Source organism: Peromyscus leucopus, chromosome 8a (assembly GCF_004664715.2).
Source record: "Peromyscus leucopus breed LL Stock chromosome 8a, UCI_PerLeu_2.1, whole genome shotgun sequence".
NCBI classification, from domain to species: domain Eukaryota; kingdom Metazoa; phylum Chordata; class Mammalia; order Rodentia; family Cricetidae; genus Peromyscus; species Peromyscus leucopus.
In genome coordinates, this window is record NC_051085.1 from 32,578,744 (window position 1) to 32,605,706 (window position 26,963).

The window sequence follows — 26,963 nt, forward strand, 5'->3', positions numbered from 1 at the left end:
CAGCTTTCCATATGTATTATTCCCAGAGCCTACTAACTTCCACATCCAACAATCTAATGAAGAAATTGAAGTAGATATCACAGTTTATCTCACTACAGTATTTCATACAGCCTTTCTTATTCTTGAAGGAATGTTCCCTCCTTGATTTCAATGCTAACACACTTGTCTTTCCTTTCCCCACTTCTCTGGCTACTCTTTTTTTCTCCCTCATCAGTCAGTCATTGGTACCAATTCTCAGATGTTTACAGTCTCAGGGCTCAGTACCTACTGAGTCCCTGCTGTCTTCTTGAGAAATATTACAGAACACCTGTGAATGCCTTCTAAATAAACAGTTTGGGACCTTTGATCTTCAAGGTGTTTCAGATTAAATATGACCAAAATCATTCTGTAGTACTTCCTATTAGACCTCACCATCTATCCAGTTTTGCAACTCAAAATTCCATAAATTACCCAATTTAATTACTGAGTTCTACTCTTTTCTAATTACGTTTAATGTTTTTTTTTTTCTTGAATCATTCATCTTATTGGGCCTCTCCACTTTCTCTATTCCAAGATTCCATCTTATCAAACATGAGTTTATCCAACAGTTCCCAAACTATTTTTTCCATCTTCTCATAATTTCCTCTCTGATCCTCTCTCAACACCCTTCCCTCCAAATATTCTTGTTAGTGATGGCCAAAAGCATCTTTTGAAAAACCAAATTCAATCTTGATTCCCTCCAAACTCTTCACTGCCTGTCAGCAAGTCAGTAAGGCTTATAATGAAGACCAGGACCCCTAACATGGCCTTGAACACTCAATCTGCTCACTCCTGCTGTAATCCAGCTCTTCTTAAACCAATTATCCTTTCACTCTGCTTCATCCAAACATATCATGTACCCTGCCCACCAATACACCGCCATCCTCCACATGTTCCCAATCTCTGTCCTGGCATTCTCTTCTGTCACCAGTGTTCTGGTCACAGTTGTTTTCATCTGGGTAACTCCACTCATCTCTGCAGACTACGACAGACCCCTGTACTACCTGCTCTAGCTTCCTGTATTTCCCTTCAAAGTTCATTTTTTCAGTCTCTGGTCAGCATAGCTTCCTTTTTATTAGTCAGTGTTTCCCAATAACCATCAGGTTCAGAAGGTAGGGTGTTCCACATCTGTTTCTGTTTACCAAGATTATCACCCATTCCTAGAAAATTACCAGTACTTTTATCATCAAAGAGTATATTTAGATAAATACTATTGGTTGGAGGCCTGGAGGTTAGTTTGTGAAACATCAAAAAGAAAATTCATTGGGAATATACTGAAAAAAAATGAATGCACTCACATTTCTTTATTGCTTATTTTCATCAAGATAGGCCTGGGTGGGTGCACATTGCCCACACCTCTGATCTTAATATATTTTTGAAGACCTGAAGTAAAGTTTTCTGTACAATACATGGCAAGAAATACTGGCAGATATGATCATTTATTATATTTTTCTTTTCCTTTTTGGAGCTGGGAATTAAGCTTAAGGCCTTGTCTATGTTAGGTAAGTGTTTTACCACTGAGTTATAATCTTTGGAATCTTAAGACAGGGTTTCCCCATAGCTCACATAGTTGCCCAGACTGGCTACAATTTATGACCTTCTTGTCTCTCTCCCTCCCTGCTTAGAAACAATCTTGATAAAGAATAATCCTGACAAAAATGTTAATACTTTATAAAACATAAATATCCAAAGGAATATATAACCAAAATATACAAAAAAACCTGAATACTTCCTAGTAGATTTAATTCCACTTTACAAGCAGTTTCTTCATATACATAGGTATAAGATAGTTTAGTAGACACAGAATAAATATTATTCAATCAACTTTTCATCTTGAAAATATAAATGACTATACACTTTGTAAATATCATTTGAAATTATTTTTCTTCAGATTTGAACCTCCATCTTATGACACATTTTTAATTTATGTAACCTATGCTCATATCACATTCTCTGAAAAATGACAAGGAAAGTTTTCTACTTTGCTGTGTGGATCCATCTCACTCTGCATATCAATATGAGCAAGATATCTTAGTAGAGATGTATCTTGCCTCTTTCTAATACAGTAGTGATTTAATATTAGCAAAATTGAAAATTGTCTTTGATATTTACTGGAAGGGAAGTATGAGGCAATAATGACCTACATTCCACATCACCGAGAGTTCTAATAGTAAACGGGAGAGTTAAGCAATAGTAGCAACATTACAAAGGCATCACTAGCCTAAACAAGGACTGTAAAGCATCCCTATGCCATGCCCTGCTGCATGACTTCCCATGTCTTACCCTTTGCAGTTTTGTCTGTCTTGTCTGGAGGCTTCAGGGTTGTAAGGGAAGCTTCCGGTTTGAAATCCTTCACGTCTTTCACTTCCTTTCCGTCTTTCACTTCCTTGCCATCCTTTATCTCTTTCCCAGGTTCCTTCAGTTTGTTGTCTACCACTGCCATTTTGCTTTCAGAACTTGGATCTTCTGTGAGCTTAAACTCAGGCAATATTTCCTTCAACAGCTCCCAAACTCTGTCCACATACCCTGGACTTAGAGGCAATACATTGGCATTAATTCCCAGATGATCATTGTCTACGTGATGTCAAGAAGTTACTGACAGACTAATTAACTTCTTAGTTCATAAGACTAATTTCAATTGTTACTTAAAACTTTTAGCTAGAAATATTGTTCATTGACCATGCTTTTATTGCATTCCTACTATGTGCCAGTCTTTGATGATAGAGAGACCAAAACTAGTGGATCAGTCAAGCTTGGCAGAGGAGACAGACATGCTAAAATCATGATAGGTGAACTATATACACGTCTATATGCTATACACGCATATATACTGCATATGCATATATACTGTTCATCTGTATTTGCCATATGTTGTATATATGCTATCTATGTACAAACACCTTATGTGTTCAAAGGCATCCTCCAGAATTTTCCAATGATATCCTCACCCTCTGAAGATGTGGGAGAATTTTTAACTTGGTATCAAAGGTCTTTAACTATGAGGCTTCTCCCTAGTCCCTATGCCATTGGTCCTCTAGAATTTAGTAGCATATAATCCAGTTTTACACAACCACACACTTTTCTGGGATTATATACAGTCTATCTTAATTCCTTGTTAATCTGTCTGTTCTGAGTTGATTTTTTCACACTAATCTGCTACATTAATTTTAATAAATCTTTTGCAGTCAGTGTAAGCATCCATTTCAGGGATTGGGGCAAGTAAGCTACATGCTTTTGCTTTGATAGCCTGAAGAATTATTTACACATTTTTAGGAAGCCTTTGAAAATACTTTACAAATTTCTAACTCAGCTCATGTATACTGATCAAGGACACACCCTATGACAGTTATCCAGTGTCACTGTGCTAAGCACAGCAGGCAAAGAATGACTACTGAAGACAACTGTGGACTGAATGGGGGCCTCCAGACCATATCAACATGACCTATGGAGCAAGCTGTATTAATCTGCCCTCTCAGGATATCTGTTTGCCTTTCCAAGATTGCCACTTGAAGCAGCTCAAGTCTTTTTCCTTTGTCTTGTCATTTTCCTAACAATACATGTTCTGTCCTGAAGATGCTGTACAAGCTTAGGCTCAGGGATATCAGTAAAGTACTTGGATGTCTCCCAGCATATGTGAAATACATCTATCAAAAAGCTATGCTTCCTTCAGAGGGCGCGGGGCTGAGTTTGGAGCACAGGACTGACAGGGTCTGCTAGGGCATGAGGGTGAGCGCTATGGAGGATGAAGTTTCTGTGACACACTGAAGGTATGGGCTCAGGCGTATGCAGTGGGTGTGAGGATGCTCCCACAGAGCAGTACTGTACAGCTCTCATGCACTTCCAAGCTCAGTATCTGAATGGCATTCTGAATTGTGACTGCAAGGACCAGAATTGAAAAAAGGCTTGTCTGTATGACATGGCAGACTTGCCTTTTGTGTACTTGTAGATGTAATACTAAACGGTCATATTAAATAAACACAAAGCCAAATGCAGAGTTAAAAGCCCAGAGATCAGAGAGCAGTACCCAGGAGCTGAGACCACCTTCTTACCACCCACTGCCGCTGCCATCCTTCCCCTAAGAAAGAGAGCTACTTCCTGTGTGTCTGTATTTTTATTGACTTTCTGTTTTGCCTTCTCATTGGTTGTAAACCCAACCACATGACCTCCTCATCACAGCCTGTCTATACAGACCTCAAGATCTCTATAGTTGGTATTGAGATTAAAGGTGTCACCATGCTGGTGGTGTCCTTGAACACACAGACATTGCCTGCCATGTGATCAGATTAAGGGCATGTGTTACCACTGCCAGACTTCTGCTAAATGGCTTGCTATTAGCTCTGACCCCCAGGCAACTTTATTTATTTATTTATTTATTTATTTATTTATTTATTTATTTATTTATTGAAACAGGGTTTCTCTCTGTAGCTTTTCACCTTTCCTGGATCTCACTCTGTAGACCAGGCTGGCCTCGAACTCACAAAGACCCACCTGGCTCTGCCTCCTGAGTGCTGGGGTTAAAGGTGTGCGCCACCACCGCTGGGCAACTTTATTTATTAACATACAAATAAAATCACATTTCAGCACAAATAAAATATCACCATATGTACTGGGTGCATAAATCTTCCAGGTAGATAAGCACAAACAGATTTTGCTTGATTGCTTGTTTTATGATTAGTCTGTCCTTGATTCAACAAAGAATCTAGTGGGTCATTCTGCTTTATAAGGAGGAATAATTTACCCTAAAATGCCGAGGGTTATGGGAGTATACAGCAGGTGACAACTAGTGTTTGACAAGTCGACCCACCAGATGTGTAACTCCCTGATGGGGAGCCCTACCTGGTAAAGCCATGGGGTCATTGGCTATGAAAACCAGTTCTTCTCTGTAACATTCTCAGGTGCTACTGCTATGCGTCCCTAAAAAGAACAGCTGTGGGGTGCTTTCCACAGCCCTTTGGTAGTATGTTTTCCATCTTTGGGCACACTTATAGTTGTGGATGATCAGGTTATACTTTCTGTCTAAGCTGTATAATTCTGATGTACAGAAATATTAACAGAATATTCTTCTTTACTGACACAGGGAAGTAACAATATTCTCAGTCTTAAAGACAGCCTTTACACATTTTACAAAGACCTTAGAACAAATCCAAAACAGACTAAGCTGCCCCTACAGAGAATACACAAAGACTAAATCCCAGGTTGTTGTTTATTACTAAATCAAGGCCAGGCTGTTTACATCAAGACATAGTCCTTGCAGTAGCTCCCTTTCTGCACATACGCTGACCATTCAAGGTTCAGTCAGTTGTTTACTGTCTGGAAACCCTCACCAACTTAGAGCTACGTGCATGGGTCGATGTGATATCACTAGCCTAAGAGAAACTAAGTGACTTATCCTGTGTTTTGAGAATGGGTAGGGCCCTGAAAATGTAACTTATAATTGTCCAGATTTTGGCTGTGGAACAGAGCAGGGGGATGTGGAGAGAGGGGCCAAAGAGGAACAGCAAAGGAGAGCAGGGCAGCGGAGGTGCAGAGAGAGAGAGCAGAGGAAGGATGCAGAGGGAGAGATGTGGAGGCAGTGAAAGGGTAGAGAAGATGCTCAGCAGTGAATGAGAAGGATGAAGAACTAATTAAGAAGCTGTGAAGAGAGATTTCTCAGAGAGATTTTTCAAGATGAAGTGAAGAAAAGGTTCCCATCAGAAAGTGTCTGTGTTTAATTTTTCTCCTCAAACAGAAAAGGTCTAGCTCTCAGATAAGAATTTTTCCTAAACCCTTGGTATTCTGAGGTCTTCTTGTTGCTACCCTGGAGCAAAATGAGAGCTGGTCTCTTGGTCTATGATACTAAAACTCCCAGGGAATTTTAAATGATACTATAAAATACTATGCTCTCAAATATTTTGTAAAACATGACCATTCTTGAAGTGTTCTTAAAGAATATCATAAAGAAATGTTGGAAAGGAAGAAAATAATAATATGAACAACATAGTCTTTAAACCTAATGAAGAGGGGCTGATGAAATAGTTCAGTAGGCAAAAGGTGCTTGCTGCTATGCCTGATGACCTGAATTTAATCCCTGGGACCCTCACTTTGTCTTCTGACAAACACATGTATATCTTGGCACACCCACCACTCCTTACCCCAATAAACAAACAAACAAATATTTCTTTAAAAAAAAAAAAAAAACGTACTGAAGAGGAATGACTTCAGGTAACCACCCAGTAAGTGCATGGATAATGGTGAATTCTCCCAGCTCTCGCCTCTGTGACATATGGATGCTGAAAAGAAATGCATGGTGCTATATTAACAATGATTGGAAACACATAACAGTAAATAAAGACTAGGAAATACTCTACACAGCATCATAGTAATCAGTGTAGGGGGTCATACCGGCTGCACATCCCAGTGTGAAGGAATGTTATCTCACAAACCAGATGCTTTTAATTTGTTAAAAAAGCCTAAGTAAACTCAATACTAAGCTTTCAAATGTATTTTGAAAACACAAATATGTTATTTTTGTTGTTTTCTTTTGATAAGGGTATCACATACTAGGAACTATTTCTTTAAAAGCTCTAAAATTTCCATTTATTTCCTGAACATAAAACATATTCATATTAGTGTAAAAATTTAACTCATTTGTATGTTCTATGTGTGACTTTGTTCTCTTCAAAGTGGAGTGGTTTTACCATTCTAATTGCAGAGATGATGTTGAAATGCCCATGATGACTCAAGAGAAGTATGAGGAATCCTTAGTGAAACTTTGACAGTAGAGGAGAAAACAGAAATATGTCATCCATCCTGTAAATGAGTAGATTTGGCAGTGTGACATAAAGTCAGAGGTTGCCTTTAAGCAGACACGATGCTCTGCTCTGGTCCTTCTGCCTATGTGTGCTTTCCTTGGGTGGTTAATGTGTTTACATGTACCTTAGTCAATGTAGAGAAATATCACAGCCACTTCCACCCCAGAATGAAGGCACAGTGTACCCTGTGCCAGGCATGGTGCTAATGATGCTGACTGACCAACACACATCCTTCTCTTTGGAAAGAACTCACAGCATGTCAGTAATGTAGCCCACTGTTTATGTTTTTGCACTGGCTTGTTTAATGGATGATGAATCCTGATGACTCTACATTTCTCAAAGACAACATAAATCTGGTGTGTGGTTCACTGTCTCCCCTAAACACCTCTGGTAATGTCATTTTATGAGTGATTTTGCAAGCCTTATGGAAACGATGCTCTTTTCTCTCCATATTCTACCTGGGTATATAAATCATTACAATGCTTTAGGTATGTTTGCAGAAAACTAAACCTCACATGAAAGTCAAATCTGAGATGAATTTATAGAAAAATATAAATGACATCATGTAAGTCAGTTTCTGCTAGAAATCTTTAAAAATGTACTGTACTTTAACTAGTCTTTTATTTCCAAGCTAGCTTTGTTTCTTTATTTTAAAAGAATAACACTATTAGTCGTGTTCTTAATGAATTCCATTCGACCATGGCTTTACAACAAATGAAATGTTGTTGCAGCTATCTGGGCCATCTATTCAATGCTTCGCCAGCCTTGCAGCTCCAATCCTTAGGAACACTAAGAGCATTATCCATATTTTCCCCCAAACACACAGACATAACTGCCACCAGTGGAAATACTTAGTAATATTTACCTGCCTAAAAGAAAAAATAATAATCTGGGCGAAGTTTTAGAAAAACCATTGAAATGTAGGACTGAAAGCAGAATGAAACGAACTATCAGTAGAAACTGAGGTCTAACAAGAAAAAATGAAGAGACTGATAACAGTGGTGGCTGTTTTGTTTTGCAGCCTTGAGAGACAAAAGGAAGCAGAGTCAAAAGGGTATCTACAAAAGCAGCCCTGGCATCTGAACCATATTGGTAATGCTTCTTAGAGAAAGGGAGGGGTTGAGCTTTGAGCACAGGGCTGACAGGGTCTGCTAAGCCTGAGCATGAGTTCTGTGGAGGATGGAGTTGCTATGGCACACTGCAGGGGGCTACTGGGATCGGGCTCCTGCAGTGTGAGTGAGGACACGTCCACTGATCTGTATACAGTGGCCAAGCACATCCACTTCAGGGTCTGAGCCTTGTTTTCACAGTGAGTTATCCTGAAAGAACCAGAATGGAAGAAAGGCTTGTCTGGAAGACATGGCAGACTTGTATGTGGAGTGCAAAGTCTTGCTGGTAGATAAATATAAACAGATTTTTGCAAACATACTGAAACAAATGAGTAGATTTCAGGATGATGCTATCAGGTAGTCAATGGGAGCAAAGGCCTGAAGAGCACATTGGTATCCTAAAGGGCTCAGGATTTCTTAAGGTCTATACAGTATACCACATCTACAGATTCGAAAGCATTAATTGGATCTTAGTATATATTATTCATCATTTAGGTGATTTAATATATTACCCTAAGAAACAATTTTTCTCATTAACATGAAACATTTCTCATGATATACTTTCTACTTCTAGTAAGAAATCATTGTGTAAAGAATGATTTTTGAGTGTTCTTTCTTTGGATAGTTTTGTCTTTTACCCAGTTAAGCCAATACTTCAAACCAGTGCACTGGGCACCTCATCTTTTATATTTGAAAGTTTACACTGTTGAGAAGAAAAAAGTTTTTAAATTGTTAAAGGCTCAGCATGGATGCAGGTGCCCTTTTGTTTTCACACAAATACATTATCATTTCTCATTACATACTCAACATTTGCCAGCTTAATGATAGCTTTAGACAGTAGCATTGGCCAGAGTTCAAACGTATAGGTTGTAGATGGAAGCAACAGATTGTTATCCTCATCAAAGGGAAAAAAGTCATCAATAGTTATCTTCCTCCAGCAACCCTAAAGATGAGAAGAAAGCCATGTGATATCATCAGTGGTGTACAATGCTCTCCCCCTTGAACATTACTACATATTTCTCTTTACTTTCGTTAACAAATAAACAAAAACCTGGTATTAACATCTTATGTTAGAACGCTGAGATACAGGATTCAGAACTAATTTGGCTGACCATTTTAGCTTCTGAAATGTATTATAGCATATTTATAGTGATATCAATACTGTTTCTTCTTTTGGAGGTCTTATGTGCTGTGGCTATCTGTATGTTGTGAATGTGTTGTTCTGATTGGTTAATAAATAAAGTGCTGGTTGGCCATTAGTCAGGCAGGAAGTATAGGTTGGACAAAGAGAGAGGAGAATTCTGGGAACAGGAAGGCTGAGTCAGGAGATGCTGCCAGCCACTGCCATGAGAAGCAAGATGTGAAGGCAGAACTGGGAAACGGTACCAAGCCATGTGGCTAAATATAAATTAGAATTATGGGTTAATTTATGTGTAAGAGCTAGTCAATATTTAGCCTTAGCTAATGGCCAAACAGTTTTAATTAATATAAGCCTCTGTGTGTTTACTTGGGTCTGTGGGCCCCTAGAGGGACTGGAGATAACTCCAGCTACACTTATGAACATTTAATGAAATAAAAATGTTTCAAATAGAAGAATGAAAACATGATTCAACCAAAAATAAGGCTGAGCATAATATACTTTGCACAGTTATCATATAAATTCTTTAAATATTACCTTAGTAACTACTACTGATTCAGACATGTGCTTACTAATCTTAGACTCCAGTTCAATATTTTGAGTACTCTCAGTTAATAATCTAATTTTCAACATGAAATAAATTAATATTTTCTTTAACCAAACTATTGTATGTTTAATTAAAAGCTCTTCATTTCATAATTAAAAGCATGAAGCAAATGATCTTATGATTTTTTTTAGCTTATATGCCTAGATTCTTATAAAGTCACTCTTGTGTTAATAAATATTTTCAGTAGTAACATCAAGCATTGTGAGCCCCATAATATTCATGATGCATGGCTAGGGCTACTGCCATTAAATACTTATGGTCTAGTGGGTAAAGGCTTACATATAAACAATATAAGACATAGTATTTCGCTGGGCAGTGGTGGCGCACGCCTTTAATCCCAGCACTCGGGAGGCAGAGCCAGGTGGATCTCTGTAAGTTCGAGGCTAGCCTGGGCTACCAAGTGAGTTCCAGGAAAGGCACAAAGCTACACAGAGAAACCCTGTCTCGAAAAACAAAAACAAAAACAAACAAACAAAACAAAACAAAAGACATAGTATTTCAAAACATTCCAGGGCCAGAGGAAAAATGCAACTCATTTTGCTAGAGGCAAGTCATAAGAAAGTGACATTTGAAATATTTTCCTTGTATGGTATTCATAACCCTGAATCCAATATTACCTTATTGGTAGCTTGTACCTGTCCCTTTAACCTCAATAGATGAAGCAAGGCAGGATAGAGTTCAAGTTATAGGTTAAAGGCAGCCCCACTCTTGCAACTTAAGTGAAATAACAGCAACAATAAATTCACAGAGAAATAAGGTAAATATAAGATAAGTGTTTCACTCACGTAAGTACCTTTAGAAAGGCAGGCTCACTGTGATGGTTAATTTTAACTGTCAAATTGACACAACCTAGAGTTGCCTGGAAAGAGGGTCTCAGTGAGGGATTGTGTAGATCAGACTAGCCTGTAAGGAACTTTTGTTTAATTGGGTTGACTGAAGTGGAAATATCCAGTCTGAAAGTGGGCAGTACCATTCCCTGGTTTGGACCCCCGACTAGGAATAGAGAAAGCTAGCTGATTATGAAGCCTGTATACATTTCTTCCTTTCAGCTCTTGGTTATAGATGTGATGTAACTAGCTGATTGAGCTCCTGCCTCGGCTTCCCTGCAATGACAAACTATAATCCGTAATAACTGTAAAGGCAAACAAACCCTTTCTCCCTTATGTGGCTTTCTGCCAAAATAATTTATTATAAAAATAGGAATGAAAATTAGGACACTCATGGAGATAGAAAGTGGTCACCAAGGGGCAAGTGAAGTCTTGATTTGGTGAGTACAACGTTCCTGCTTCAGATGATGGGAAATTAAGGAAAGAAGTAGTGACAGTTTTCACAAACTGTAAAAATACCTAATGTAACGTAATTTTACCCTTAAATGGTTAAAATGGTTGTCAAATTGGCATATTTTGCCACAATAAAAAAAAATAGCAGTGATAGGTCCCCTCTCACATTTTGACTGCAAACTGTGTTTTGAAGTGGTCAAATGGATTCCCATGAAAGAAGAATTTTAAACTATCCTCAATAATTATACTAAAGCAATTCAACAAGTACCCTCTCTTGTCAGATGCTCAAAGATATTTTTCAACTAAGAATGCTTTGATTATTGAACTGTGCACATTACATTGTATGCAATTATATTTCAAAGTCTATTACATGAAAAGTCTATTATAACACAGGGGTGAACACTTAGTATTGTGTATATTTCTAAAGTATATATTGACTAGACTTCTATCCTCTTGGGAATATTTTGATTCATTGGTATTATATTTTGGTTGACCCCTTCCTCAAATATTTCATGTAGTGGACAGCTGCTCTGTCTATGACCTTGTAGCATCACCCCTAGGTAACTGCTCTCTACCTGTCTATGACCTTGAAGTACATGTGCCAGGGGCATGGCCTCTTGGTACCCTTAAGATCTGAGATGCACATAAGCAGGCTCTCTTCGTTCCCTCATGGGACTTGGATGGTAGGACAGTCTCAGGCACAGAACAACATGGGACCTAGCCTCACCTTTTCCAGGACCCTGCAATAATTCTGTTCCGTACAGTGAGTTTTTCTCCCCTAATGAATTCCTTTGTCCTTTAAACACTGTGGATTTCTCAGATTAATTTCATGTATTTGTGCATACATGGGTAATTTATATAGATAATTATTTTGCCTTCAAAAATCATGTTGAAAATTTAACAGACAATACATTGGTACTAGGAGGTAAGGAATAAGGATGGGTGGGGAATGATTTATGAAAATACTTATATCCTTATAAATGGATAAAGATTTGAGTTCTCGCCGGGCGGTGGTGGTGTACGCCTTTAATCCCAGCACTTGGGAGGCAGAGGCAGGTGGATCTCTGTGAGTTCGAGGCCAGCCTGGTCTCCAAAGCGAGTTCCAGGAAAGGCGCAAAGCTACACAGAGAAACCCTGTCTCGAAAAAAAAAAAAAAAGATTTGAGTTCTCTCTTGTCACATGAGGTTATACAATCAGCTGGTTACTTGGATTTCCTGCAATTTCTGTTGGTGGAAAGTTACATAGTATACTGTATTTTATCATCAAAGTTTAAGTGAATATATGTATGTGTATATAAGATTTAAGAACTCATCATTGAACACTGAATGATTTTTTGATTTGGTATTTTACTATTTTATGTAAATCATATAATGGATATTTGAAAATGTTTATTAGCACCATATTATTTCTTTAAAAAATCTCAATTTTTTTAGTTTTTAAAGATGCTTCTAAAGAAGTATCCTCTGTGATCATTAACCTTCATTGTCAACACATTTAGGCTTAGAATCACCTAGGAGATTAGTTAGACACACATATGAAGGTGTTAAAGAGGTTGTTTCCAAAGAAGATTAATGACAAGACCCACCCTCAAGGTAGGCGGCACTAAATGGGAGGTCTGGGTAGCATCCAAGAGGGGGAAGGTAGAAGCCAACCAAAGGCAGCGTTTCTTTCCCTGCTTACTGGCCCATCATGGCGTGATTTGCTTGGCTCCACCACACCCTCCCACCAGCGGGCTGAGCACTCTGAAACAGTGACCTAAAGTAAAGCTTTACCCTTGTAATCACTTCTGTCAGATATTTCTCTTGGTGTGATGCAAAAAAAACCAATATGGACTTATAAATATAAATTACTGGAATAAATAAAACTACAAATATGAATTATAAAAACATTTTAGTATATTATCACATTCAAATTTTAATATTTTTCACAATTAACTTCTATGTGAATGACTATCCATTTATGCTGTCTTCCTTCTATTAGCATGATGAAAGCATAACACATTATTTAAATTAATAGTATAAATTACAACTCAAAAAAATCAAGAAATAAATAATCATTGGAAAGATATTTCAGCAAACAGTTGAGTGATCAAAACTGCATAGACTAGGCTCAATCAGACTTTACCCTACACCTCCACGGCAGTAACAGAGTGACTTTTCTCCCATTCAGAGCCTGAGATGTCAATATAGACCAGTAGATACACTCACAGAATACAGAAAGTGAAATCATTAAATAAGAAACTTAAAGCAACAATCCTAATAATGTCCCACCAAATAATTGTGAAAACTCTTAAATGAAATTCTTAACAAAGATGTAGAAAGTATAAAATATTAAATTAAAATTAAAGACTCCTCCCTCAGTTAGAGCAATAGTCCATAGGTAGCATAGAGGTTGCTAAAGTGAACATTAAAGTTGCAGAAATGAACAGGGAAAAATAGACCAAGAATGACATAAGACTCAGACTTGAGAGATGACACAAAAATATTCAATATCCATGTTTTGAAGTCACAAAAAGAAAAGAGAGAAAAAAGAATGAGGACCTAAAAATACATTTGAAGAAATTATGGCTGAAACTTCCCAATTTCTTTTCTAAAATATAAACCTGTGAATTAAAGAAGCCTACAGTAACCCAAACAGGATAAATACAAGTAAGTCTACAGCCAGTTCTATCAAGCTCAAACCTCTGAAAAGTGAAAAGAGAGGATACAATCTGGAAAGCCTAAAGCAAGAACAGACAGTTTATCCAAGGGCTGAGCAGAGTGGAAAACACAGTAAGCACCATCTCTCACTCGCTGGAAGGAAAGAGCTGTCAACTTAAGCCCTGGTACCAAGGTCAACATCTTTAATGAATAAGAATGAAGTAAAAACATCCTCAGATATAAAGAAAATAAGGCAGTTTCTTACCAAGAGACTAACTCAGAAACACTGAAAGGAGAGGGTTCTCCAGGAAGGAAAATGGAGTGAAAGGAATGAGCACAAGAGCATGAAGAACGCTAACAGAAAAGAACTAACACCTAGGCAAGATGAAGGGGTATTTTTCTCTGGATCTTTTAAAATTGTTTTTATGATGTGGTCTGGAGAGAGAAAGTTAAATCCCTTGCTACTCAATTCTGTTCTTAGCACCTACATCAGGCAACTGACAACAGCCTATAAATCCAGCTCCAAAATGTCTTAACGCCCTCTTCTGGCCTCCTTTGGCACCTGCATGCATATGCACATACACACAGAGAGACACAAACATAACTAAAATAAAATAAATCTTTAAGAATTGTATGATGAAGTTCTCAAGAAAATATTTAAGAAAATTATCTCAGAAAAGGGAGATTTTTGAAGGTTCTAAAATGGTGGCAAGGTATTTAGGTGCCAATTCAAGTGATAAAATGTTGCTATTAAGGGCTATGTAAAGCTTTCTGTATATATTTTAATTTCTAGAAAAATAAATATACAGAGTATATGCAAAAAATAAAGGTAGAAAAACTGAAACAGAATCCTAAAAAACAACCAAGATCAATATAGAAAGTCAGAATAGGTAAACAAATTTCAAAATAAGAATGGTAACAAAGAATACAATGACAAATTAATTTGTAATTCTATCTAGTGCAAATGACTTTTAAACCCAAAATGAGTAATTTGAATATACTTATAAAAATGAATATTTTCATATTCATGATGGAGTAATTTCACATAGAAATACAGAGAAAAAACACCATACCACTGGGCAAGATTTACACACAAAGCTTCTTATGTGCAGCCTTATTTGTATAGGTAAAATGCTGGACATAGCCTTAGCATTTATTTTTTTATTTTTTTATTTTTTTTGTTTTTCAAGACAGGGTTTCTCTGTGTAGCTTTGCGCCTTTCCTGGAGCTCACTTGGTAGCCCAGGCTGGCCTAGAACTCACAGAGATCCGCCTGGCTCTGCCTCCCAAGTGCTGGGATTAAAGGCGTGCGCCACCACGCCTGGCAACCTTAGCATTTATTAATGGAAATTTAACATAAATTTGCATGCATTTGTTTATATGTCCACAGACTAATGGACAGAATATACAAAAATATCAGCATGGAAAATGCCCCTGGTTAAATGTGTGTAGTTTATAGAACAGTATGTTTATGTGTGCTTATAAGAACACAGGATGGGATGGAGAGATGGCTCAGAGGTTAAGAGCACTGGCTGCTCTTCCAGAGGTCCTGAATTCATTTCCCAGGAACCACATGGCAGCTCACAACCATCTACAATGAGATCTGGTGCCCTCTCCTGGTGTGCAAACTTACATGTAGGCAGAACACTATATACATAATAAATAAATCTTTAAAAAAAAAAAAAGAACATAGGAAAGTATAGTAGAAATAACTGAATCATTGATTGTGATTGTCTAAATATGTTAATATTACAAAAAACTCTAATTTTATATATTGAATATTGTGACGATATTTTAGTTGGACTCTAACAAATAAAATTTTCCTGAAGATCAGAAGACAGAGCCAGCCACTAGATTAGACATAGAAGCCAGGCAGTGGTGACACACATCTGTAATCCCAGCACTTGGGATCTCATGTCTTTGCTCCCAGTATTTGGGAAGCACACATGTCATAATCCCAGGACTAGAAAGGTTGAGACAGGAAGTTATAAGGCTGGTTGGAGAAAGGCATATAAGGCAGGAGTATAAGGATTATGTCCTTATTAAGTCACCAGCCTGCAATGGAGTCCCAGCCTAAAAAGTGGGCATGCCCTCTGTGCTCCCTCTTTCCATATTCTCTCTCTCCCTGCATTCCCTCTGCATGGTGTGTTCTCTCTCCTCTCTCCTCTCTCTCTCTCTCTCTCTCTCTCTCTCTCTCTCTCTCTCTCTCTCTCTCTCTCTCCTAATAAAGCTCTAGAAAGGTAATCATGGCTCGTGATTCTTCTGCCACCACAACATCCAGCGTTCTCTTCCGTCAACATGGCCACTGCAGGCAGCTGCCAGCCATGAGCACTGCCATGTAACCGACAAGGAGACAAGAACTCAGTCCCTTTAGGCTGAGGACTCAGGGGCATTTAGTCTGAGGATTCATGGAGACAGGATCTTCCCCTTTCGCCTGAGGAAGTGGTGAGGTGAGGTTGGCTGTGGCTTGTTTACTCTGATCTTTCAGCATTTATCCCAATATCTGGCTCCAGGTTTTTATTTTAAGACCAATTAGGATTTGTGCAACAGAATATGTTAGTAGTATTTGAATTTGCCCACTAAAAGCATATATAATAACAATAAAATTTAAATGTAGAATTTCTTTGGGGGGATATAGTAACTGAGTAATAGAAAAAGCATTTGTCATTGTTTAATATCTTGAATGCACTGTTCATTAAGTTTAATTAATAAAAATATCATTGAGAATTTATTTTAAATGTAGGATTGTAGGTGTTGCTTGATGGCTGACACAGCTATTCTAGCAGATGGAGATATGAGGACAGGACAGTCCAAGGCCATCCTACATTGTGAGTTCAAGGCCAGCCAGTGCAAATGAGACTCAGTCTCAAAAACAATACAGCAGAAAACAAAACAATATTGCAGCCTCAGCTCCCAGGTGGATTCTGCTGGTCAAAGAGAGGGGTGGAGCATGGGAAGCAGGGACTTGAAGTCCCTACATGTTTGTGCTAGAATTCGCTATACCTCACAGTCCAAGAAACTCTAAATTAGATCATGTGAATGAAAATTTAAAGCTCAGTGAGGAATAACAACAAAAACATTTTTCACATAAATACATTGGTAACAACGGGGGGAGGGGATTATTGGTCTCCATGTATGTGTTATCTGTTTATCAGAGGCAGATGATAGCAGAGACAGAGGGAGGCTGCCCACAATGGGCTGTATTTCAAGTGGGGAACAATAGCTAAATTGCTTCTCTCTCTCCTCTTGGGAGCCAAAGCAATATGGAAATTAGGAAGAACTTGGAAAGATGCCCTGTGTCCCTGCGTCCTGTCCTTATGGCCAGATGGAAGAGGAAACCAGCCTCTCTCTGTGGTGGTATTGTGTTCCCCAAAATATTGTGTACCCTAATAAATTTATCTGGGGGTCAGAGAACAGACAGCCACTAGATACAAAGGCTAGAAAATGGTGGCACTCGCACCTTTAATCCTAGCATTCCAGAGATAGAAATCCCTCTGGATCTCTGTGAGTTCAAGGCCACATTGGAAATAGCCAAGCATGGTGACACGCCTTTAATCCCAGAAAGCCAGCCTTTAATCCCAGGGAGTGGTGGTAGAAAGCAGGAAGATATATAAGGCGTGAGGGCAAGAAACTAGAAGGATTTGACTGGTTAGGCATTTGGCTGGTTAAGCTTTTGGCTGGTTAAGATTTTGGCTGGTTAAGCATTCAGGCTTTTGAGCAGCAGTTCAGCTGAGAGCCATTGGGATGAGGACACAGAAGCCTCCAGTCTGAGAAAACAGGACCAGCTGAGGAACTGGCAAGGTGAGATGGCTGTGGCTTATTCTGTCTCTCTGATCTACCAGCATGGACCCCGATAACTGGCCTCAGGTTTGATTTTATTAATAAGAACTTTTAAAATTCATGCTACATGAATTTATGCACTCCTTTATGCACTGTTCTCAGTGTGACCCAGTACGTCAAAGAACCTTGTGCAGCTAGCTAAGAATCCAGGCTGAATGTGTGATGTGAATACTTTGCTGAGAAATAATATCCTGGTATGAAAATCACAAATTTTACTTACTTGATGTTCCAGTACTGGGGATTGGACCCAGAACATTACAGTTAGGCATGTATTCCACCATTTAGCTGTATGCCTCTTTGGGTTTGTTTGTCTGTTTGATTGACTGATTGACTGATTGATGGTTTTAACTTTTTATTTGGGAAATTTGCCCATGCTAGCCTCACACCTCATCTGTAGCCCAGACAGGCCTTGAACTTCAGGACCTCCAGTTTTAGTCTCTTAAGTTTAAGGGACAACAGGCCTGTGTCACTAAAGAAGGTTTTGTTGTTTTTGTTTTTTTTTTTAATCAGAATTTTAAATATTAGAGGCTCCGAGCAAATGGGTTGCCTCCTAGAAGTCATGATGGAAAAGGCTCTGAGGGACCTGAGAAAAGAAGGAAAAGAATCTCTGTAAAAAGGCAGAGAAGGAAATCACTCTCAGAGTGAAAAGAAAACAGTATGGCAGAGAAGAGGGAGCGGGGAGAGGAAGAGCAATGGAGGGAAAACCATGTCTGCCGCACATCACACTGAATCAGCAGAAGGGAGCCAAATGTGTTTTTAGGATCATGTTTTCCAAATCTTTGCAAAGGATAGACAAGTACAGGAGGAATATAGCTATCCTGTCAGAAAGAATCTACTCAAATTCTTCACCAATGGTAATGCATGCACACACTGGTGTGGATGGACCCTCCCAGCTTGGGTTTGCTTAGAAAGAGGCAGAAGTTCTTCCCTCGCTGAGAGACAACAGACTTCTATCAACTGGAAAAAGTAGTCATTAATCTATAGCATGCTGGTAAAAATAACCCACGTGGAAATCCTGAAGTTGCAGTGCTTGCCCGCTGAGCAGCACCCTTGTAAGCTGTTCTTTGGCTGAGACTAATGAAGACTCACTGGAAATCAATGAACCCCACATTCAATCTGGCTGGCCAGCCACACGCCTACCAGTATCCCATAGAAGGCGAAACTTCATAGAGAAAATCTGAGATTGCCTACTTAAACTAAACGCTGTGGTTTTTTTTTTTTTTTTTTTAATTCTCATTTCTTATTTTAATAGGAAGGACAGATGAATTCAAAGGCACAGGAGCTTGAATAACTTACCATCCAGTAAAGCTTCACAACATACTTCCCATATACGTTAAACAAAGGCATGTGGCCCTTCACGGCCTTGCAGAGAGAATATATGTGTTCCCAGGGCTTCCAGAGCAGACTAGGAAGCTCTCCCGAATTTCCTTTATAGTAATTGTTCAGAATCCCTCCATTGAATATCTTCCACACAGCGTAGATTTCACTGATAATCCACCTCATAAGCTGAACACAAAACAACAAAAACCACTAGTATTGATAGGTTATTTTTAAATGATGGGTACTGCAGTTTTAAGTGAAATACAATAAAAATGTTTCTAAGAGTAACAAATTTTACATATAGTATATTTATCATTTTGATTTCTGAGCTACAGAAAAAAAAATCATAGGCCTTGATTTTGTTTCCATGAGAAGGAGTAACAATAGAAATTAAAGGGTCTAAAAAAGTTAACTTGACACTGACCTTGAGTTAGTAGAGTGTATATATGTAATATATACACAGACAGTATATACACTGTGTGTATATATATTGATATATACTGTGTGTATATATATATTGATATATACTGTGTATATATATTTATATACTGAATCACTAAAATTATATTTTATAAATACATAAATACAATTTCTAATTGACAGCTATACATCAAAGAAGTTGGAAAAATAAAAAATAAAAACCCCACTCAATTGTATCATGACTTAAAAGTGAACAAGAGTGAGTTGCTCACGGCTGTCCAGGAGCTGTTTCTGTAGACAGGCCTAGAAGACCGTCCTCAGAGGGGCCGTGGGCCCTGTGGCCTAACTTACCTCACTGCAGAGTAAATGTTCATTTGGTGAAAACAAGTCAAACGTGATTTCGTTTTTCACAACTACAGGAGGCTGAAATTTAAAATGTAGACATAGGTTTCTTTTACCTTTTTTAAAAAAAAACAAATCTCTAACTTATTAAAAGACAGTTTTGTGGGAAAAATAGTTCTCTCCAGGGAAGAACACATTAACTGGTTATCTAATACCAAAGTCCTGAGTGATATAATCCACTCCAGAATGTTTCAGATCACCACACTTTATTAAGCCAATAACAAATATATTGAGTCCTCTAGCAGACTGATGCATAGCAGCCTAGTGCCTGGGAAAACTCTTGGCAGCCAGGAAAAGCAGGATAAGGTCTTTAAAGTCAAAGGCTGAGATTATATCGCTCCAGGTGCAGGATTTTTACAAGTAAGCTTTGATTTTATAAAAACATCACACAAGGCCATTCCTCCAGAGGAATCTAACTATTTGTACACATCAGGATCCCTTCTCAGCAGGAAGAGGGCCCCTTTTTGGTGTTGTGAAAAAAATCCTGCTACCAAGAGTAGGGAATAGCCAATCATTTACAGGCAAATGTGGCTCCCAAGGGGAGGAGGTGGGGTCAGAGCAATCTGCCCTTTCTTAAAGGATTTCACTGAAAAGCATGCATAGGAGCAGCATTACAGACTCAGCAGGTTATATTTAGGAATATAAATATGAATATACATAAATATAAATATATATGTATATACACATACATATATGCATGTAACAGCAACTAATAAAAAGTAGGGTGTGTGGACATGTTTGGGAGAGGAAAGGAAAGGGTGAAATGTTGCAATTTTCAAAAGAAAAGAAAAAATGAGATTAGCTTCATGAAACAGTTGGAGGGAAGGAAGGTGTTATAGACCACCTCTCATACAAGAAGGTCATTATTGTATGGGATTTTTTTCTGTTTGCTTTAACCTTAGAGTATACTTAATGATTTTTATTGTGAGTCTATACATCAAATCTTGAAACCCCTATTTTAGGGGTTTCCTCAGATAGACCTTCACTTCTGGAGACTCTGGGCCCCATTCTAGGATGATCCATCAAGAGAAACCTCTGTGGAGGACCAGAAGTGGTGTGCAGGCTGCTGGCTTGTTATGATGCATAGAGATGGAGAGGTTTCAGGGAAGACTGGATTTATTTTTAGTACAAATGTAACTCTTAGACCAACTGTCTACTAAAAAGTAGAGGAAATTGTTCTTAAAACATCTATTTATTCAATTTATAAGGCCATTTTTTGCACAGAATATCAATAATGAATTTACAGTAAGCAGAACAAGATTTATTAAAGACCTATCAAAGTCAATTGCATTATGTGAGCAGCAGAGAATTTATATTCATGTCAATGTTGCTTGATATTAAAATTGATTTAGAAGCATGTTTTGTGCATAATGGACTTATTTGAAATGTCTTAGAAACATTCAAAAGACGGTGTTGTTTTAGTAAATTGCTTTGGATGTAGATACAGCTACCTTTCAATTACTAAGAGGACTGAACTACATTTCCCTACATTAGTACCAACACTGATGAAGGCTAACACTCTGAAAGATAGAAATTACTTTGTGTGGAAACAGAGACTCAATAGACTACAAATGCACACAAGAACTGGCTCCATTACAAACTATTTGACTGGTACTAATTAATTTACCCTACTGGTGTTCAATGCATTCAATGAAAACAATAAGACATTCAGCAAGGGGAAAAGCATTAGTGATAATTAAAATCCTGCAGACAAGAAATACACTCAAATTAATGTGGCTATTAAGGTGTTAGACTAACGTTCGAAAGTATGTGAGAGCTGTTTGATATGAAGGTGTCTCCACAAAGGTATGATTCAACTGACTGAGCATGGAGTCTAGAAATGGAGACAGGCTTCGGAAAATGCTTGGAGGATCCCTGGAAGATGGGAACCCAAGTGCAAATCTCTTGGACTGGAAAATTAATTCTAATAAACAATGGAGGGAAGAGACCTTCACACCCTATGATTCCACACTGAGACACAGAGTGGGGCAAATCCACTAGTCACAAATAACAAATAACTTTGTGTAACAATTTTGGCTATAATTTGACATTTTGGATAGAAGTAGAAAAATCAAGCCTCTAGATCAAACCACAGTAATATCTTTGAAATCTACCCAAGAAATGTTATTTGTGTGTGTGTGTGTGTGTGTGTGTGTGTGTGTGCAAGCACATATGCACATGTGCATGTCTATATATATGTACTGTGATGCCTAGGTAGAATGTGTAGAGAGCAGAGAGCAACCTTGGATGTCTTCCTCAGTCATTGTTCACTCTGGTTTTGGAGTCAGGGTTTTACTTTTACCTGGAATGCATTAATTCAGCTAGGCTGGTTGGCTAGTGAGCCCCAGAGGTTAACCTGTGTATCCATCCCTAGTGCTGTGGTCACAAGCCACATGCTGCCACATGAACCCATGCCCTCATGCTTGTGCAGAAAGCACCTGACTAACAGAGCCATCTCCATAGTCCCACCCACAAATGAATTATTAAAATATACAGACAAATATTAATTTCTGAGTTAGAAGCTAAAAAGCAATAACTTTTGTAGTAAATCACAGGAAAAACACTGCAAATTACTTGAAGAATGCAAACTTTGGCCACTAAGATATTTCATCCTTCTAGGTAATAAGTGTTTCATTCAATAGTGAAAACAGTTCTTACTCTGCTAAATATAAAATCTTGTGGACGTTTCCAGGTAAAGACTTTCAATGATGGTGGTAATTCAATCTTTCCTTCAGGGTCTTCAAAAAAGTGCTAGATGAAAGAAAGAAAATAAATTGAACTTTTTTATGTGGCTTTATTATAATAAAAATTTAATCTTAATAAAAGCCAACTAATGCAAATGTCAGATCAATATAGAAGCATTTGTAGAGCAATGTGTATATATTTGTCTTCAGAAAAGCCTTGTGAGATATTTGAAGAATGAAATTCAAAATGGCCAGGGAAGAACTAGGCTAACTGCAGATGTTTATCCCCCAGTCCTCCAAATCCAACCCACAAATCTCATGCCCAGCTGTTCAGCAGACCACCTGTTGAGGCCTCTGCTCACTCTCTGTCTCTATTCCCAGGGCACTAAGCAGATCCTGGTGGAATACCCTGCTCTCTCCCTCCTGTGGATCCCTCAGTCCCTCCTCCTAGGCCATCCCCACTCCTAAATGTCACTCCCGATACTTAGAAACACATTTTACCCCCAGTGGTCAACCTATCAGAATCCCAGAAGAATTTCCAACCAGGCAATACCCACCTATGACATTCTCCTAAGAACCAGGGGAAACAGAAACCAAGGAACAAAACATTACTTAATGTAGAGAAAACCAGATATCTGCACCTAGAATTACAGTCTTCCAAGACATACATGCTTAGACACCATCATAAAAACATAATCAATAACAGCCAGAACAATATGTCTCTACTAGAGCCCAGTCACCCTATAGTAGGCCCTGAGTCTTCCAACATAGCTGAAGCACAAAACAAAGACCTTAAAATAGACTTTATGAAGATGAGGGAGGTCCTTAAAGAGGAAATGAATAAATCCCTCAAAAAAATCTATGGACAATTCAAATGGTAGACAGAAATGAACAAAACAGGTCAAGACCTAAGAGAGAAACAGAATCAATAAAGAAAACCCAAACTAGAGAAATCTGAAAATAAAAAATTTCAGAACTCAAACAGGAACCTCAGAGGCAAGCCTTGCCAACAGAATACAAGAGATGGAAAAGAGAATTTCAGTCACCAAAGACACTATAGAAGAAATGGATACTATGGTCAAAGGAAATGTTAAATCTAAAACAAACAAGCCAACAAACAAACAAAAAAGTTGCAGCACAACATCCAGGAAATCTGGGACACTGCAAAAAGAACAAATAATATGAATACAGGAAGGAGGAGAAACCCAAATCAAGGGTACAGAAAATACTTTCAACGAAATCATAGAAGATAATCCCCTTAAACCTGAAACAGAGATGCCTAAAAGATACAAGAAGCCTACAGAACACCAAATAGACAGGACTGGAAAAGAAAGTTCCCTTGGCACAAATAGTCAAAATACTACATGTACAGAACATAAGAGCTTCAAGGAAAAAAGAGCAAGTAACATATAAAAGGAGACCTATTAGAATTACAACTGACTTCTCAACAGATTCTAAAAGCCTGGACAGATGTTACTCTAAGTGATCACAGATGCCAGCCCAGACTACTATACTCAGCAAAACTTACAGTCCCAGTAATGAGAAAAACAAGACATTCCATGATAAAACCTAGTTTAATTAAATATATATATATATATATATATATAATGTATATCTACAAACCCAGTCCTACAAAAGGTGCTAGAAGGAAAACTCCAACCTAAAGAGGTCAGCCACTTCGAGGAAAACAAAAAGAATGAATAATCCCAGACCAGCAAATCAACACACACACACACACACACACACACACACACACACACACACACACCACAACAGCAAAACAACAAGAATTACAAAACTCTACTTGTTCATCTCTCTCAACATCAGTGATCTCAATTCCCCAAAAAAATGACACAGACTAACAAAATGCATGTGAAAATAGGATCCATCCTTCTGCTGCATCCAAGAAACACACCTCAACATCAAGGATAGACATTACCTCAGGGTAAAGGATAGAAAAAACACATTCCAAGCAAATGGACCTAAGAAGGAAGCTAGTGTAGGCATTTTAATATCTGACAAATTAGATTTCAAACCAAAACTAATCAGAAGAAATGGGGAAGGACATATTCATCAAAGAAAATAAGACCAAAAGGACATCAGAATTCTTAACATTCATACACCAAACACAAGGACATCCAAGTTCATAAAAGAAACTACTACAGCTTAAATCACATATTGACCCTCACACACTGAAAGTTGGAGACTTCAGTACACAAGTCTCACCAATACACAGGTCATCCAGACAAAAACTAAACAGAGAAACCCTGAAGTTAAGTGACAATATAAACTGAATAGACCTGATATTTATAAGACATTTTATCCAAACACAAAAAATACACCTTCTCATCACCTCATGGAACTTTCTCCAAACTTGCTACACACTTGGACACAAAGAAAGTCTCAACAGATACAAGAAAATTGAAATAACACCTGTACCCTTTCTGACTACCACAGATTAAAGCTGCACATCAGAAACAACAGAAACAAACAAAAAACTTACAGGCTCACAGAAGCTCAACAACTCACTACTGAATGATAACTGGATCAAGACAGAAATCAGGAAAGAAATTAAAGACTTTCTAGAATTGAATGGAAATCAATACACAACATACCCAAATTAAGGAGACATAATGAAAGTGGTTCAAAGAGTCAAGTTCATAGCATTAAATGCATATATAAAAAAATTAAAGAGATCTCAATACTAGTAACTTAACAGCACACCTGAAGGTTCTAGAACAAAAAGAAGAAAGCATACCCAAAAGGAGTTGACAGGAAGAAATAATCAAACTCAGGGGTGAAATCAATAAAATAGAAACAACAACATCAACAACAAAACCAATACAAAGAATCAATGAAAGAAGGAGTTCGTTCTTTGAGAAAAACCACTAAGATTGACAAACCCTTATGCAAATTAACTAAAAGACAAAGAGAGAATATCCAAATTAACAAAATTAGGAATGAACAGGGGACATAATAATTAGACACTGAGAAAATCCAGAGAGTCATCAGGACTTACTTTTAAAACTTGTACTCCACAAATTGGAAAAATCTAACAGAAGTGTATAATTTTCTCAATACATGCCACTTACTGAAGTTAACCCAAGATTGGATGAGCAATTTAGACAGACTTATAACTACTAGTGAAACAGAAGAAGACATTAAATGTCTCCCAACCAAAAAAAAGTCCAGGACCAGATTGTTTTAGTGCAGAGTTCTACCAGACTTTCAAAGAAGAGTTAATGCCAATACTCCTCAAATTATTCCACAAAATAGAAACAGAGGGAACATTATCCAATTCATTTGATGAGGGCACAGTCACCCTGATACCAAAACCACATAAACATCCAACAAAGAAAAAGAATTATAGACCAATTTCTCTTATGAACATAGATGCAAAAATTATCAATAAAGTACTTGCAAAATGAATAAAAGAACACATAAAAAAGATAATTCAACATGATCTAGTAGGCTTCATTCCAGACAGGCAGGGATGGTTCAACATATATAAGTCAGTAAATGTGATCCACCATGTAAACAAACTAAAAGATAAACACCACATGATCATATCATTAGATGAAGAAAAGGCCTATGACAAAATTCAACATCCCTTCATGATAAAAATCCTGGAGAGTTTAGGGACACAAGATACATACCTCAACATCATAAAGGCAGATTACAACAAGCACATAGCCAATATCAACTTAAATGGAGAGAAACTCAATGAAATTCCACTAAAAGCAGGAACAAGACACTCACCATACCTATTCAATATAGTACTTGAAGTCTTGGCTAGGGCAAGAAGACAGCTAAAGAAGATCGAGGGGATATGATAGTATCCAGAGTGTTCCTAAAAATTCCACTGGGAAACTCCTACAGCTGATAAACATTTTCAGCAAACTAGCTAGATACAAAATTAACTCACAAAAATCAGTAGTTCTCCTACATACAAATGACAAACAGACTGAGAAAGAAACCAGGGCAACAACACCTTTCACAACGGCCTCAAATAATATAAAAAATCTTGGGGTAACTCTAACCAAGCAAGTGAAAGAGAAAAACTTCAAGACAATGAAGAAAGAAACTGAAGAAGGATATCAGAAGATGTAAGGATCTCCATGCTCATGTATCTGTAGGATTGGTATAGTAAGAATGGCTACCCTACCAAAAGCAATCTACAGATTCAATGCAATCCTCATGAAAATTACAACATAATTCTTCATAGATCTTGAAAGGACAGTTTTCAGACTAATATGGAAACACACACGCACGTACACACACACACACACACACACACACACACACACACAACAAAACACAACAAAAACAGGATAGCTGAAACAATCCTTAATAATAAAAGAACTATTAGACATATCAGCATCTCTGATTTCAAGTTGTACTACAGAGCTATATTAATGAAAACAGCATGATATTGGCACAAAAACCCACATGTTGATCAATGGAATAGAAATGAATACCCAGATATAAATCCACACACCTATAGACAACTGATTTTTGATAAAGTGGCCAGAAACACACTGGGGAAAAGACAGCATCTTCATCAAATGGTGTTGGTCAAACTGGATGGCTGATAGCAGAAAAAGTTGGAAAATAACTTTATGCTAATTGTCACAGGAAAAGACTTTCTGAATAGAATACTGTTAGCACAGGCACTAGATCAACAATTAATAAATGAGACCTCATGAAGCTGAGAAG

General features: G+C 37.8%; 1 protein-coding gene across 1 annotated transcript in view; it reads right to left on the reverse strand.

Moving 5' to 3' along the window:
* Adgb (androglobin) overlaps nucleotides 1-26,963 on the reverse strand; it is a 141,994-nt gene that overhangs the window by 85,780 nt on the left and 29,251 nt on the right. Inside the window, exons 4-9 of the mRNA XM_037200383.1 lie at nucleotides 22,222-22,314; nucleotides 19,513-19,584; nucleotides 18,718-18,927; nucleotides 8,722-8,861; nucleotides 6,201-6,287; nucleotides 2,302-2,549 (exon numbers count right to left, since the gene is read on the reverse strand). Coding sequence (XP_037056278.1) covers nucleotides 2,302-2,549; nucleotides 6,201-6,287; nucleotides 8,722-8,861; nucleotides 18,718-18,927; nucleotides 19,513-19,584; nucleotides 22,222-22,314 — 850 coding nt within the window. The remainder of the gene's footprint in view (nucleotides 1-2,301; nucleotides 2,550-6,200; nucleotides 6,288-8,721; nucleotides 8,862-18,717; nucleotides 18,928-19,512; nucleotides 19,585-22,221; nucleotides 22,315-26,963) is intronic.